The sequence below is a fragment of the Amblyomma maculatum genome, chromosome 10, assembly GCF_055883805.1.
Source record: "Amblyomma maculatum isolate TAMU_Amacu chromosome 10, ASM5588380v1, whole genome shotgun sequence".
Taxonomy (NCBI): domain Eukaryota; kingdom Metazoa; phylum Arthropoda; class Arachnida; order Ixodida; family Ixodidae; genus Amblyomma; species Amblyomma maculatum.
The window spans coordinates 155,261,661-155,278,112 of NC_139353.1; the positions used below are offsets into that span (position 1 = coordinate 155,261,661).

At 48.9% G+C, this 16,452-nt stretch overlaps 1 protein-coding gene across 1 annotated transcript in view; it reads left to right on the plus strand.

Annotated features, from left to right (window-relative positions):
* Window positions 1-10,096: 10,096 nt before the first annotated feature.
* The window catches only part of LOC146177751 (kelch domain-containing protein 3-like), a 66,897-nt gene continuing 60,541 nt past the window's right edge, over window positions 10,097-16,452 (plus strand). Inside the window, exon 1 of the mRNA XM_084581631.1 lies at window positions 10,097-10,244. Coding sequence (XP_084437757.1) covers window positions 10,097-10,244 — 148 coding nt within the window. The remainder of the gene's footprint in view (window positions 10,245-16,452) is intronic.

Below are 16,452 nucleotides of genomic sequence, written 5' to 3' on the forward strand. Positions count from 1 at the left end.
TGAGTGGTAGCGTCTCCGTCTCACACTCCGGAGACACTGGTTCGATTCCCACCCAGCCCATCTTGGAAGTTGCTTTTTATTTATGAAGTGCATGCCGGGATTTATCGCTCACGGCCAACGCCGCCGACGCCGACGACACCGGCTTTTCTGCGACACGAGCTCCTTAACGCTATCGCGTTAAAATGCACGGGCCTGCTACTGGCTCTGTAGCTGAGCCACCTCCGCTGCCTCATGCGGAAGAGAAAATAGACAAGAAAGAAAAGAAGGGGGAGGAAAAGACGCGCGCCGCAACAACAGCCGTCGTCCACCACCACCGAAGAGGGGGCGGGTGCAATGACGGCCTACAACAGATAGAAATCAGTGGCTGGCTAGCCCCCGCCGCAAGCGGCGTTGACCTACCGTCCCAGCCCCGTAGGGCCAGGAACTGCCACCCTTCACCACATCTCACTCGCCTGTAATGTACCGTCACGACTGCTCATGACGTCAACGATCCAGGCGTCCGTGCGGCGCCTTTCCTCGAACGCCTCGAAGGCGTTAGCACAGGAGGCATCAGCGGCGTTTGATTGTAATTTACAGGACAAAAAAGATGCCGTATCTGTCACAAGTCTCAGCGGGCAGATCTACCACGTCGTAAAGGAAGGGAGGTAGGTGGGAGTGAAAGAAGAGAGGGAAATAGAGGTGCCTTAGTGGAGGGCTGCGAACCACCGTGCTATAATGGCTTTCGCCTCATCGCATTTTAGTTGTCCAAAGAGCCTTCTAGAATGTTTTGGCGGCTGCGTTTCGATCGAGGCGAAATGAAGAGGCGTCCGTGTGCTGTGCGATGTAAGCGCACATTAAAGATAATAATAATAATAATAATAATAATAATAATTGGTTCACTGGAAGGGAAAGGCGCGGTAACTGTCTCACTCGTTTTCTGTGGACACCTGAACCGCGCCGTGAGGGGAGGGAGAAAGGTGGAAGTTAAAGTGGAAAGAGAGAAAGAGGAGCCGTAGTGGAGGGCTACGGAGTAATTTCGACCACCTGGGGATCTTTCACGGGCGCTGACATAGCACAGCACACGGAACCTGATGGGGCTGGGACAGGTAGGTCACCGCCGCTTGCGGCGGGGGCCAGCCTGCCATCGAATTTTTATCTGTTGTAGGCCGTCTTTGCACCCGCCATCGCGTCGGTGGTGGACGACGGCTGTTGTTATGATGCGCGTCTTTCTTTCTCTCTTTCATTTCTTCTCTATTTTCTCTTCTGTCTGCACGAGGCAGCGGAGATGGCTCAGCTGCAGAGCCAGTAGCAGGCCCGTGCATTTTCTTTTCCTTCTTCGTATAGCCTCAACAACGCCTCTTCGTTTCGCCTCCATCGAAACGCAACCGCCGAGGTCGGGTTCGAACCCGGGAATTCCGGACAGTAGACGGGCGTCTTACCACTGTGGCACCCCGGCAGGGCCATTAAAGATCCCTAGGTGGTCGAAATTACTTCTAGCCCTCCACTACGGCCCCTGTTTCTCTGTTTCCACTTTCGCTTCCACCTTCCTCCCTTCCCTTACGGCGCGGTTGAGGTGTCCTCAGAAAACAAGTGAGACGTTACCGCGCCTTTCCCTTTCTATAAATCAAGGAATATTCTACAATGTTTTCCAAGGAAATTGGAAAATGAGTAAGCTCATCAACTAGAAACAACCGCTTTCCTGGTTTATAGGTCACCGTGGTGAGGAATGTCTGTAATACGAGCCTCTTGTGTTGTAACCGTAGAGGAAATTCACAAAGGTTCTTTATGAATGTATATTCTGAAAGCCTGTGATCAGACTCGACAATAACTCTGGACTACTGAGAAATATGTTATTAAAATTTCCTGCAACAATGAACAATTGCCAGTGGCTCTTTCTCGATTTGCCTAAGGCCTAGTCTGCTTCCGTTAACGAACGGGACGTTTAGGCGACATGTTGTGCGTCTTGTGGAAGAACGACGCCTACTGACAAAGTCTATTCTTTTTCGGGATCAAAATAAGCCAGACCTGGCGCCTGTGTGAGTGCAGCCCGAAGATGAGCAAAGCTGTTATCATGCTGGTTGGTGCAGACCCACGCGATGTCCTTCTTTAGCGAGAGCTACATTGGCCACAGCTCGCCATTTCGCTGTGCCTGTCCGGTGCCTGTCCGAGGAGCGAAGAAAGAAGAGGGAAAAAAAGTAGTCGTGGGAGGCGGTATTGACTGATTGAAAACTTCATTGAGTGCATGGGAATTCTAGGAGTTGTCGGTGGTCCGCCTATTCCGGCAGCCCAGTGGCCTTCACCGCCGCGTGGGCTCTACGAACCAGTCCTCATTGTTGGTCTGTCCTCGCTGTGCAGAATGGTCTCCTACTGCTCGAAATTGGGATTAGGAAGCTTAATGATAAAGGAATGTCAGTGGCATGTCCATACCGTGTGAAAAGCCGTACCTATTTCCTACTGCTCAAAATTGGGATTAGGAAGCTTATCGATAAAGGAATGCCAGTGGCATGACCATACCCTGTGAAAAGCCATGGCTATTTCTCCACGGTGTGGGCACTCTGGTGTGTAAAGTGAGGGGTACCATTAGCGGAGTATATATAGTGTAATGAGAGTGTCTGTAGCCGGCGGAGGGTGTGTTGTTCCACCTTGTTTAGAGTTTTGTGAGGTGCGGGGTACGTCTCTCTTGCCTGTCTCTATGCCTGAAGGTGTTCAGCAAAGGTGATTATGGGCTGTGTAATATGCTCTTTTTCCTCGTCGGCTATGGGGGGATTCTGGTGTAAGGGAGCTCGGGCGTGCTGGTGGGCGGCGTCATTCCCTCACGTGTATTCCGTGTGTCCCGGAAACCATATGATTGAGGCTTGATATGGAGGGTGTTTTGCTAATCGTGTCAGACATGATTGATGGATTAGTCCGCTGGTAATATTCCTACAAGAATTTTGGGAGTCTGTGAGTACAAAAGCGTTTCGGTTTGTAGCTAGCGCTAGTGCAATGGCTGCCTCTTCTGCGTGAGTGGGGTTGCACGTGCGGATTGATGCGCAGTTGATTAATTTGCCCTCGGGATTCGTTATGGCGATGGTGAGCCGCCCTTGGATAGGACCGGCTGCATCCGTCTGGGTGGCGATCCCATTTCTTGCGAAGGCTTTCGGCTCTGGCGTTTCTTCACTCCGCATTAAATTTTGGATGCACGTTTCTGGGTATTTCATCGACATAGATGTTCTTGCGGATGAATAGAGGAAGTTCCGTCCTTTGGCTCACTGTGTATGGTTTTTTGAGGTGTATCTTGTTCAGAAGGGTTTGGCCGGTTCGAGTGGTGGCCAGGCGGTTGAGCTGTGACGGTCTTTGCGCATCCCACATTTCTTGCAGTGTTTTCTGGATGCCGATAGACATGAGGAGTGATGTTGATATGGTCTTCGGCAGACCCAGTGCTATTTTATAGGCCGCCCGTATTTGCGACTCCAGCTTTGCGATTTCTGACGAGGCAAGGTGGAGGTAGGCAATCGCGTACATTATTCGTGAGACAACAAAAACTTGTACAGGGCGAATTTCGTCACTTTCTTTTATACCGTGGTGCTTGTTGAAAATGCGGCTGAGCATCCTTGTTATCTGCTTCGTTGTTCCGAGTGTTTGACGGTCGTGGTGTTTCGGTGGCCTTGTGATATGTACTGGCAGAGGATTTTACTTTCAGATGGCTTGGGATTGCGTGTCGATCGATGCTGATTGAGATATTTTGGACTAGAGGTTGTCTCGCGTTCTTGAGTATGAGCAGTTCCGACGTTTCTGGGGTGTATTGTAGACTTAGCTTTTTGTACTTGTGGACCACATCGGATGCAGCCTGGAGGCGTTGTTCCACATCTCCGTTGTTCCCAGTGCGGCACCAGATCGTATTGTGATCTGCGTAGATGGCGTGTTGTGTGCCTTCGATTTTCTGAAGCTGGGATGGTAGGTCCTTCATTTCCAGGTTGAATAGCAGGGGTGAAAGGACCGCCCCTGCTGGGTTCCTTGCGGGCCAACTGTGATGGTCTCAGATCGGAAGGATCCCAGATTGAGAATGACCTTTCTCGATGTACGGAAATATTTGATGTAGTTGTAGGTCTTGGGACCGCAGTTGACATCTGCTAGGCCGCGCAGAATGCTGTAGTGGAAGATGCTGTACCATGCGCCTTTTAAGGCAATTGCCAAAATGGCCCTGGTTTGGGGTTTTGGAGGTTCCTCGAGAAGGTCTTTGTATATGCATAATAGAACGTTGCGTTGACAGACATGCGGCCGGAATCCGAAATGCGTTGGCGGCAGCAGGTTGTTGCCCTCCAAAGTATCGGGCAAGCCGGGTGGTGATAACCCTTTCAAAGAGTTTTCCCAAGCATGACGTTAGGGAAATGGGGCGAAGGTTGTTTAACCGCAAGGGTTGTTGGGTTGTTGTGTAACGTATGACAGCCATTTTCTAGGATGATGGGAGTTATCCTGTACCCCAGTGCTTATTGTAGAAATATTGGACTAATGATGTAATCTGGTCGTCGAGGAGGTTGTACAGTAGCTGGGCCGTCACCCTGTCTGGCCCTGCAGCGGTGGTTTTCCTCATGGCAGCGAGTTAGGCCCTGACCTCTGCCTCCGTGACTGGGGCATCAAGGGCCTCGTTGGTTAGGCCAGTATACTCGAGATGGGGTATGTGTGGGCTTACGCATAAGTACATGTCCTGCAACTGATTTAGTATTTCCTCGTAGGTGCCCGGTGTGGAGTGAATTATCTTGTTCATCCGATCACAAGTGCCACGTTTTAGACACTCCGAGATTGCCTTGCATACTGTCGCAGAGTGAATTCCAGCTCTGTCGGGCAAGGGTACACGCGTACTGTTCAGCTTGGGTGTTGATCTGCTCAATGCGGAGCCGTAACTTGGGATTAAGTCGCTGTTTTCTCCATCTCTTAGTGAGAGAGCGCTGCGCCTCCCACAGATGTAGGAGATGTGGGTCGACCGCTGGACAGTCTTCGGTTGTTTGGACCTTTTTTGTGAATTTAGTTAAGCTGTTCCTCCTGTCCAGAGTCCAGTCGTCTATGTCGGCGATGGGACTGCTCGAAGAAGGGCGGAATTCCCTCCATTTGTCTTAGTCCGTGAGTTGCGCAGTTTCGATCTTCTTTATGCATCTGCCGGTAGCCAGGCTGATGGCGAGGATATAGTGGTTGCTACCCACGTGCTGGTCCTTATTGCTCCAATTTGGATTAGCTGAGTTTTTATAATAGCACAAATTCTGGGCAGGTATCTCGAGAGAAGCAGTTGCCCAATCATGTTGGGAACGCAGGGTCTCTTAGGAGCGTGAGTGTCTCTTGGGTAATTATTTCGGCCAGTTTTCGACCCTTGAATGTTCCTTTCGGGTATCCCCACAAATAGTGCGGGGCGTTGAATTTCTTCCTATCACGCACGAAGCTTTGCCCGCCAGCGCCAAGAACCTTTTAACGAGATGGCCTAGCCTAGGGTGTCGATCTTTAGGTGGGCTGTAGACATTTAATATATGTATGCCTGCCGCACCTCTCCGTAGCGGCAGGAGGGTGATGTAGCAATGTGATATGTCCTCTATTATCTGCTCGTGCAATACGGCTGTGTATTATTTGTGAGCTAGTATGGCAGAGAATTGGTCGTGCTGGTATGCTTCGCAACTTATCCGCTTCAACCCTGTTGCAAGTGGTATTTGCAGCAGGATCATTGCCGGGGGTTCTTTTGCTTGTGTGATGTACATGCTAATGGCTGCTTGATTCCGTTTAAATTCCGGGCAGTACCACTGCCCCAGCGTTACTATTAAATCGGCGGACATGTTTGCTCACTGTCTGATGGATCGTTCGAGATCACAGGTCTAGTGAATCGAGATTTGTGCCTTTTTTCAGGCACATCGTGACAGATGGCTTCAAATGCGGTTACCATGTAGTGTTTGGTGTTTACCGTGCTTTCGCGTGTTAAATGGACGCACGTTAAATGGGAGGCGGTAGCTGGCAGCTGACATAGCAGAGCCCTAACTGGTTTAGGGCTTCCTGACATTACGTATGGCAGCAGCTGCCAACTCTGTGCTCTCCTTTCATATGGGAGGGTGATATGGCAATCAGCCTGCCAAAGACCTAGCATTCACTTTATCCGCAGGCCACGCAGGCACGTTCATACGGCTCGGTTAGAGCGGGGCTTTGTATGTTGGCTGGTAACTAACGCTATCGCGTCATCGCGAAGGTGGGAGTGAAAACAGAGAAAAAGCTAGGTGCCATCGGGGAAGGCTTGGGACCACCGCGCGATGTGGGCTTTCGCGTCATCGCACTTCATTGGTCAGAAGTGCCCCCTGTGGCATAAATAAAGCAGAAAACATAGAGTAAACTACTATGTGCAAAATCTGTCTTCACATTCAAGTCGAACCTAAGCTTAGCTGTGCTGATAACTCTCGCTTATCAAGCGGTTTCGAAAATGGGTAATCCGATTCACTAGCTGAGCCTTATAACAGAGACACAGAGTCAGGAGCTGTCACTCTCTATAACCGGATTTAAGCAGGTTTCATCTCCGCTAGATCATGCGGCGGCTCCCTGATGGCGCCACACGCACAAGCTTAGACTGCAGCGCAGCAGGCACGTAGTCACAGAGATTTCATGTAAACGCACTTTAGCACGATAATAAAATTCTGGACAGGATTCTCTGAATTCGTTTCTCGATTTGCAGCCAGGAGCTCGGTTTGCATTTCACATTGCAGTGCTCAATAGATATTCGACGCGCATTCCAAACACGACTTTCAGTTGAAGTGCACTCACAACACGGAGGCCGCGTGCACTTAATTAAGCTCCACCCAGTGAAGCAAACCTGTTTAATGGCGGGAAATGTGGACAAATTTAGCATGACGCGTCTGACCAAAGTCTGAAGCCTTATCTATACCAGATTAAATTTCTCCATGTTCATCATCATCATCAGCCTGACTATACCCACTGCAGGGCGAAGGCCTCTCCCATATTTCTCCACTCAGCCCGGTTCTGTGCTAGCTGCATCCACTTGACCCCTGCGAACTTCTTAACCTCATCCGCCCACCTAACTTGCTGCCGCCCCTGCTACGCTTTCCTTCCCTTGGAATCCAGTTTGTTACCCTAAGCGACCATCGGTTATCCTCTCTTGGCACTACATGTCCTGCCCATGCCCATTTCTTCTTCTTAATTTCCACTAGAATGTCGGCAACCTGAGTTATGTCTCTGACCCACTCTGCACGCTTCCCATCTCTTAATGTTACCCCTTCCATTTTTCGTTCCATAGCCCTCTGGGTTGTCTTCAACTCGAGTAGAACTTTCTTGGTTAGCCTCCACGTTTCAGCCCCATAGGTGAGCACAGGTAAGATGCAACTGTTATATACTTTCCTCTTTAGCGATACCGGTAAGCTGCTAGTCATAATCTACGAGTTCTTGCCAAATGCGCTCCATCCCAATCTTATTCTTCTTGTTATTTCCTTTTCATGGTCCGGATCTGCGGTTACTACCTGTCCTAAGTAGACATATTCGCCTACTACTTCCAGTACTTCGCAACCTAATGTAAACTGCTGTTGCTTTCCGAGGCTGTTGAACATTACCTTAGTCTTCTGCATATTGATTTTCAAGCCTAACATTCTACTTTTCCTGTCTAGGTCATCAATCATTATTTGTAGTTCATCTCCCGAGTTGCTTAACAAGGCAATGTCATCAGCAAATCGCAGATTACTGAGGTATTCTCCATCTACCCTTATCCCTAACTGCTCCCATTCCAAGTCTCTGAATACTTCCTCTAAGCAAGATTGAATAGTACTGGGGAGATTCTGTCTCCTTGCCTAACACCTTTCGTTATGGAAATTTTGTTACTTTCTTTATGCAGTACTATGGTTGCTGTGCAGTCACTATATATATCTTCCAGTACTTTTACCTACGGCTAGCCTACCCCCTAATTTCGCAATGCCTGGATCACCTCCGAGGTTTCAACTGAGTCAAATGCTTTTTCGTAATCAATGAATGCTATGTTTAAGGGCTGTTTATATTCCGAGCATTTTTCTATCACCATATTGATGGTACAGATATGATCGATAGTAGAGTACCGTTTCTGAAAACCTGCTTGATCCTTTGCTTGATTGCAGTCTAAGGTTGTCCTGATTCTATTAGCGATTATCTTAGTAAATACCTTGTACGTAACAGACAGTAAGCTGATTGGTCTGTAATTTTTAAGGTCCTTAGAGTCCCCTTTCTTAAGGATGAGGATAATGTTTGCATTCTTCCATCGTTCCGGTACCGTCGATGACACCAAGTACTGCGTATACAGGGTGGCCAGCTTTTCTAACACGATATCCACCCCGTCCTTCAGGAAATCTGTAGTTATCTGATCCTCTCCAGCAGATTTCCCCCTATTCATAGTTTTTAATGCTTTCTTGACCTCGTCCTTAGTAACTGGTGGAACGTTCGACTGTTTTTCCCTACCGCCAATCTTCTTACGGTCCTGTCTACTTAGGCTACTGTAGAGATCTGTATAGAACTCCTCGGCTACTTTGACTATCTTGTCTATATTCGTGATGATGTTGCCCTTGTCTCTTATCGCATACATCTGGTTTTTGCCTGTGCCCAATTTCTTCTATACCGTTTTAAGGCTTCCCCCGTTCTTTGCAGCATGCTCAATCCTTATATCGGCCACCTTGCGCTTATTGATTAGTTTTGATATCTCGGCCAATTCAATCTGGTCTGCTGGATTGGAAGCTTTCATACTCTGGCGTTTCTTAATCAAATCTTTCGTCTCCTTATACAGCTTACCGGTATCCTCTCTAGCTATCCTACCGCCTACTTCTACATTCAGTAATGATATCTCTGAAATCCTCGGTTAGAGCTGAATATCTATTCTGTAGCGAGATCCTGAATTCTTCTGCCCACCCCCTCACCGCTAATTCTTTGATGGGTTTCTTTCTTACTAATCTGTTGCGTTCCTTCTTCAGATTTAGGCTAATTCGGGACCTCACCATCCTGTGATCACTGCATCGCACTTTCCCGATTACCTCAACATCTTGCATAATGGCGGGGGTTGAACACATTGTGAAGTCAATTTCATTTTTAGTCTCCCCGTTAGGACGTTTCCATGTCCATTTCCAGTTCTTCCGTTTGCTGAAGGAGGTATTCATGATTCTTAAGTTATTGCGCTCTGCAAGCTCAACTAGTAACTCCCTTCTGCTATTCCTAGAGCCAATGCAATAGTCACCTACTGCCTGGTCTCCTGCCTGCTTTTTCCCTACCTTGGCATTGAAGGCGCCCATTAGCACAGTTTACTGCGTCTTTACTCTTCGCATTGCCGATTCTACATCTTCGTAGAAGCTTTCAACTGCCTGGCCATCATAGCTACATGTAGGTGCATAGGCCTGTACAGCCTTCAGTTTATATCGCTTATTAAGCCTCTCAACGACGCCTTCCACCCTCCTATTAATACTATAGAATTCATCTATATTACCCGCTATATACTTATTGACAAGGAAACCTACTCCTAGTTGTTGTCTCTCTGGTAAACCACGGTAATACAGTACATAGCCATCCTTCAGTACAGTATATGCCTAATTCGGCCTCCTAGCCTCACTAAGCCCTATGATATCCCATTTCATACCCTCTAGTTCCTCTAACAGCACTGCTAAACTAGTTTCACTAGCTAGGGTTCTAGCGTTAAACGTTGCCAGGGTCAGTTTATAATTGCGGCCTGTCCAGCGGAGCCAGGTATTCTTAGCACCCCCTGCTGCGTCACAGGTCTGACCGCCGCCGTGGTCAGTTGTTCCGCAGCGCTTGTGACTGGGGGCCGGAGTTTTATGGAGCTTATCATAGGAGGTTGCGGCCAATTACTGCACCAGGGTGGCCAACTCCTGTTCTGGTGAGGGTGTGCGTTGCCGGAGGTGTTCACCGGCAGCAGGTCGCGCCCCAAACCTGTTTATGCAATTCCATCGACACGCGGATTTTTTTTTAATCCGGTGGAGAATTGCACGGCACCGGGATTTGAACCCCGGTCCTCTTGCATGCGAGGCGGATGTTCTACCGCTACGCCACCGCTGCACCTTAAAATATACGCTAACATATACTTGTTAATGCGCATCATTCCTGAACAGGAGGCCCACCTCTGACAAAAGAAGGCATGTGGACGGCTCGCGTCGAGGGTGGCCCCTGCTGCACTAACCACGCAGCGGTTGCCATCAGCGATCGTATCTACTCGTTTGGTGGCTACTGCGCAGACGATGTACAGTCGACGCGACGGCCCATGGACGTACACGTTCTGAACACCGGTACGGGGCATCGTTCACTTTCAGCGTACTTTCGCTACAATACTATTTTCCTGAATAAGCGGCACCAATACCGTCATTTTTTCTTACATGGGATCTATGGAAAGTTTCGTAACTGGCAATAATAAACAGCTCTGGTCCTAAACGGCATGTGAACGGCGCAACAAAATCACATTTCAACTGCCGAACTTAAAAGACCGATTGTCATTTTTACAAAGCGCTTTTAAGTTTTACAAAATTTCAAATTTGTGGCAAACAATTATAGCAACACATTGAAATATAAGAACTCAACAGCATATAGATTGTACAATAATTTCTTGTTCGAGGATAGCCGTTGGACAGGAAATGCATGAGAAATGTTACATATGTCCGATTGTAAAAAAAATCTGTCATGCAGTAGGTGGTATACCTGACAGCAAGCTAGTCGTCGAGTGAAACTGCGTTCGCTGGTACGCATATCAAATTCGCTGGAGTTTAACGCCGTAAAACGTATATGTATATTGGTTTATAGGAAAGCAGAGGGCCGGTAGCTGTCGAACTTTAGGTTTACACATGAAACGTGCCTGAAGAGAAGCTTTACAGTAAAGGAAAGAATAGAGGAGTCGGTGCACTTTCCTCTGCGCAAACTTGAACTACGGGCTCTCCGTTTCGCTATCTAGGAGGAGAGAGGAAGGTGGGAATTAAAGGAGAGAGAGAAAAAAGGGAGCCAGGAAGGTTTATGGGATAATATCAACTAACAAGACTTTTCACGTGCACTGACATCGCACAGCCCGTGGGACTCCCTGCATTCCGCCTGCATCGAAGCTCGGCAGCCGAGGGGTGGGGTTCGAATCCGGGTACTGCGGTTCAATAGAAGAGGGTTAGCCAGCATAGCTCTTCTAGGCACCATAAGTGCAAAGACTACAAATATTTTATTTATTCTAAGGTAACGCGATGGTCGGACTAGGCGGATTAGGTTTTATTGGAGACCTGAAGCCCTGGTCGCGCACTGTAGCGAACCACACTCCGTGATGACGATAGGTATCTACAAGAGAGAGCAGGATGAAGATGAAGCATCACGTTCAGCCGTGTGGACGATGAAGCGCCACACAGTGCTCACGCTATTTCGCCCGCGCAGTTAAAGCGGCCAGCCTAGCCGCAATTTGTCCATAGGATTGCGCCGAATAAAAGGCTTCATGCGTGAAACGCGGACAACTTTAGTGCCACGGTAACGACTGTCCGGAGGAGAGTAAACAGGGGAGACGCGATAGTTGACCGGAGAGGTTTTTGCAAGAACTGTGTAAGGACCAATGTAACGGTGCTGTAACTTGTCACAAAGGCCAGGAGTGCGTAATGGCGTCCAAAGTAACACCTCGTTGCCGGGACGAACGAAACTTAGCGGTGGGTTGCATCATAGCGGCACTTGCGGTCTTCCTGGCTAGCTTCCGTGCTGATTCGAGCAAGCCGGCGAGTTTTGGCCACACGGGAAAGGAACTGGTCAGAAGAGAGGATGAGGAACTGGCATGTGTAGAAAGGAAAGAGACATCAGGAAGGGCACCGGGAGAACGGCCGTAAACGAGGAAGAACGGGGTGTAACCTGTGGTCCGCTGTACAGCCGTATTTTAGGTGAACACAGACATGTCAGAAAGCTTGCGGTGGAACCGCTCAGTCAACCCATTGGTTTGCGGGTGATAGCTGGAGGTCAAATTATGTGTGGTTGAGGCCGCAAGATCTTGGCAACAATCGTCGACAGAAATGTCCGACCATGGTCGCTGAGAAGCACTTGAGTGGACCCACGGCGCAGTAGAAGCGATTCCAAAAAGAAGGTCGCGACCTCGGGTGCTGAGCCATTAGGCAGGGAAGCAGACTCAGCGTAGCGTGTTAGGTGGTCGACGGCGGTGACGATCCAGAGATTACCTTGTGCGGACAATGGAAGTGGCCCGTAGAAGTCTATGCCAAAAACGGCGAAATGGGTAGCAGGGCAAGGTAGCGGCTGTAGTAGGCCAGCAGGAGGAGAAGTCGGCCGTTTGAGGCGCTGGCATGGCAGACAAGAGGCGACGTATTTTGCCACGCTTGAGGTGCGGCCTGTCTAAAAGAAACGGGTTTTCACGCGATGGTCAGTTGTATGGAAACCTAAGTGACCGGCTGTAGCATGATCGTGGAGAGCCTCCAGGATACGGGTGCGAAGTGCTCTCGGGATAACGGGGACCCAACGGGCGCCTTCAGAGCAGTAAATATAACGGGAGAGGACGCCGTTGTCCAGTTTGAACTTTTGGAGTCGCCTGCGCATCCTAGCGGTAGGAGGGTGAGAAGCATCAATAAGAAGGCCGAATAGGGAACGGCAGTAGGGATCTGCTCGCTGGTGTGAAATAATGGCGTAGCTATCTGGAACAGCGGCAGGCGTAGCACAGGTGATGTTTGCAGCTCTGAACGACATTGGGACGTCGAGGGTGCACGCAGGAAGGCGCGAAGAAGCACTAGGTGGTGATTCTGGGAGCGGGCAACGAGAAAGAGCATCGGCATCTCGATGTTTGCGACCCGATTTGTGTGTGACATCGAAGGTGTATTCCTGCAAACGCAGAATCCAACGGCCCAGGCATCCAGTCAAATGGTTGAGGGTTGATAACCAACACAGAGCATGGTGATCGGTAACGGTCGTGAAATGGCGGCCGTAGAGGTAGGGCGGAATTTCTGAACGATTCGCTGGTGTTAGAGTTCGACTGCAAACGCAATTACCTTTTCCCGAGAAGCGGTATCACGTTGCAGAAGTACGGCGCCGATACTGAGGCTGCTGGTATCGGTGTGGAGAATGGAGGCAGCAGTGTCGTTGAAGCGAGCGAGAACGGGGTCCGAAGTGAGAACATTCTTCAGAATTTGAAAATAATTTTTGCATTCTTCGGACCAATTGAAAGTAGTACGGCCAGTAAGAAGGTGATGGAGCGGTGCTGCAATGGTAGCAAAATCGCGAATGAAACGGCGAAAGTATGAAGATAGGCCAAGAAAATTGCTTAGATCGTTAGTCCGCTGAGGGCGTGCAAAGTTTAAAACTGCAGCAAGCTTGTCAGAGTCGGGGCGAATGCCATCGCGGCTGACGAGGTGGCCCAGGATGTTTATTTTTTTCTGGGTAAAGTTACACTTTTTTGTGTTCAGCTGGAGACCGGCGGATGCCAAGCACGTTAATACTTGACCAAGGCAGTATAAATGATAGGAAAATGTCGCAAAGAAAATAACTGTGTCGTCCAGGTAGCACAAGCATGTTTCCCACTTAAGTCCTTCAAGAACAGTGTCAATTATGCGCTCAAACGTAGCGGGAGAATTACAAAGACCAAAAAGCATGACATTGAATTCTTAAAGCCCATCGGGAGTAGCGGATGCGGTTTTTCCTTTGTTGGCTTCGTGCATCAGAATCTGCCAGTACCCGGAACGCAAACCCAAAGTGAAGAAATATTCGGCGCCCTGAAGACAGTCGAGGAAGTCGTCGATTCGTGGCATGGGGTAAACGTCTTTGAGAGTGACTTGGTTAATTGCGCGGTAATCAACGCAAAAGCGCACGGACCCATCTTTTTGTTTGACCAAGACGACCGGAGATGACCAGGGGCTAGCTGAGGTCCGAATAATATCTCGTCGGAGCATATCATTCACATTAACTTCTATGATTTTACGTTCTGATAAGGAAACACGGTAAGGGCGGTGGCTAACAGTAAAAGTACCTTCTGTAATAATGCAGTGCTGTACAGAAGAAGGTCGGCCCAAGGTCGGAGAAGTGACATGAAAGGAGGCTTTGTGTTTTGGAAGTAATTCCTGCAAAGCTTGGCAGTGGGTCGCAGGAAGGTCATGATTGATGGTGCCAAAGAGCACACAGAGAGAGGCATCGGAAGAAGCTGCTGGTGAGGAAGAGGGGGCGTTAAGGTTGGTGAGGGACACCGGGTGAATGTCCAGGGCACAAGGGAAATAGGTCCCTTTAGTCAGCACAATAGGCTCTGGGGAAGTGTTCGAAGCAGCGACAAGCGCTGTGCCATGCTCAAACCGAACGAGACTTGGTGGTAACGCGATTCCACGGATTAGATGGCGATCAGAAGGCACGATTAGCGCATCTCCATTATCAATGTCAGTAGAATTAAGCGCAACAAGTTGTTCGCATCCAGGGGGCAACACTGAGTCAGTAGCGGCAAGCAGGCGATCACGGGGCTCGGGAGGTTCAGAAGACGGATCGCTCTCGTTCATGTAAATGACCCTGTCACGACACGAAATGCTGGCTGATGCGGCAGACAGCAAATCCCAGCCTAAAATAATTAGGTGAGCGCACGATGACATCACGGCAAATTGTACATGCTAGCGGATACCGTCAACAAAAACTCGCCGAGTACAAAAACTCGCACAGTATGCGTTGGCCAGTCGATATGATGGCGTCGATGGGTGCAGGGTTCTGCACTGCCAGGGCGTTAAAGGCAAGTGGCCCAATACCTTTAAGGACGTGCCGAACCCGCCCGGCCTCTGTCATGGTGTGATTTATGCGCCGGGAAAGTGCAAGAACGTCTTTTATATAAGAGGTATAGGTGAGATTGGACCGCTGAAGTCGGGCTTCTAGCTTCTTGGCGGACTCCGTGTTAACAGTAGGAGCGCAGAAAGTCTGGCGTAACTTTTGTTCAAAGGTAGCGCAGTCCAGAATCGTCGATTCATGGTTTAGGAACTACGTTTTGGACATATCCGTCAAATAAAAGGACACTATAATTAGTTTAAGAGAATCGTCCCACCGGTTGAAAGCACTGACCCGGTCGTAGCTGTCGAGCCAGTCATCAGCGTCGCCGCGGAGACCGGCGAACATCTGCGGGTCGCGCTGACGGCTGCTGACAGTCCAAGTGGCAAGGGTAGCTGGTGTAGAGTTGGTAGAAGCCAGAACCGCGGATTGGCCCTCTTTAATCATGACAATGATGGTCGGGGTCAAACGGCGGCCAGAACGGAGATCCAGGTGGATGCGGGTGATGAAAAAGCGGAGAAATCAAGGCGCACCTCCTCCACGTGTAAGGTAACGCGAAGGCCGGACTTGACGGATCAGGTTTTATTGGAGACCTGAAGCCCTGATAGCACACTGTAGCGAACCACACTCTGCGATAACGATCGGTATCCACAAGAGAGAGCAGGATAAACATGAAGCAGCACGTTCAGCCATGTGGATGATTAAGCGCCACACAGTTTTCAGATTATTTATTCTAGGCAGGGCAGCGCTCAAGGCAGTTTGTAACTGAAAAACACCACAGGAATCTTGTTAAGGCTGTTTTGCGAGCACTGGTGAGTGCGGTAACGTCTATAACACTTTCTGCACTGGCACATGATAGCGACCGCCTTTGTGTTACCGTTTGCGCGTACATCTCCCCTGTTAGCACGACGCTGAGATCGAAGAATTAGATTGCATAATGTTTCACACAGGGTGTTCCGAATTTGATGTTCAGTATTTTCAAAACAAATAGAAGGAGGACCACAAACAGCTGTTTTTGAGCATTAGACATGCAGGCAGACGGATGCCAACTGTGAGGTTAGTTCCCATTTTGTAATCATTTATTTATTAAGGCATAAAGCCCTTAGTTTATGGCATTGCATAGGGGGGGAGGAGGAGCCGTGAGATAAACAATGGTCAGTAATATGAAGCAGAAATACAAGTTACACGCCTGATGTTGCAACAACGAACAAAACTAAAACAATGTGTCTCTATAAAAACACAACGACTCAGTAACAATTTTGAGAGAGACGGAGAGACAAAAAGAGAAAAACAACACACTCTGAGAAACGCAGAAAAATAATCAGTAATTGAAATGTGCTGTAAATTAATAGACTGAATTGGTTCTTCTTCAGCGACTATAGAACCGGGTAGGTAATTCTGCAATGCAGTTGTGCCGGGTAGAAAATATTCAATAAACGAGTTTGTAGAGGAAGCGTGTATGCGGTGCAAAGTTAAACATTTCAAAACTCGTCATGAGGTGCGAAGCGGCAGGATCAAGAAAGAGTTTGCTGGTGGACAAGAATATGAATTGACAGCCAATGCCAATGACGTTTAGCTTTCGGTCAGATGAACTATCGTTTGGAGACACAACCGTCACCCCTCTCCGTCCTCATTGTGATTGGAGGGACGTGGTGAAGGGTGGCTGTTGTTGTTGTGGTTGCGGCTGTAGTAAGAAAGAGAAGAAAGTGCACCGACCTACTACTGGTTCTGTAGCTGAGCCGTCTCCGCTGCCTC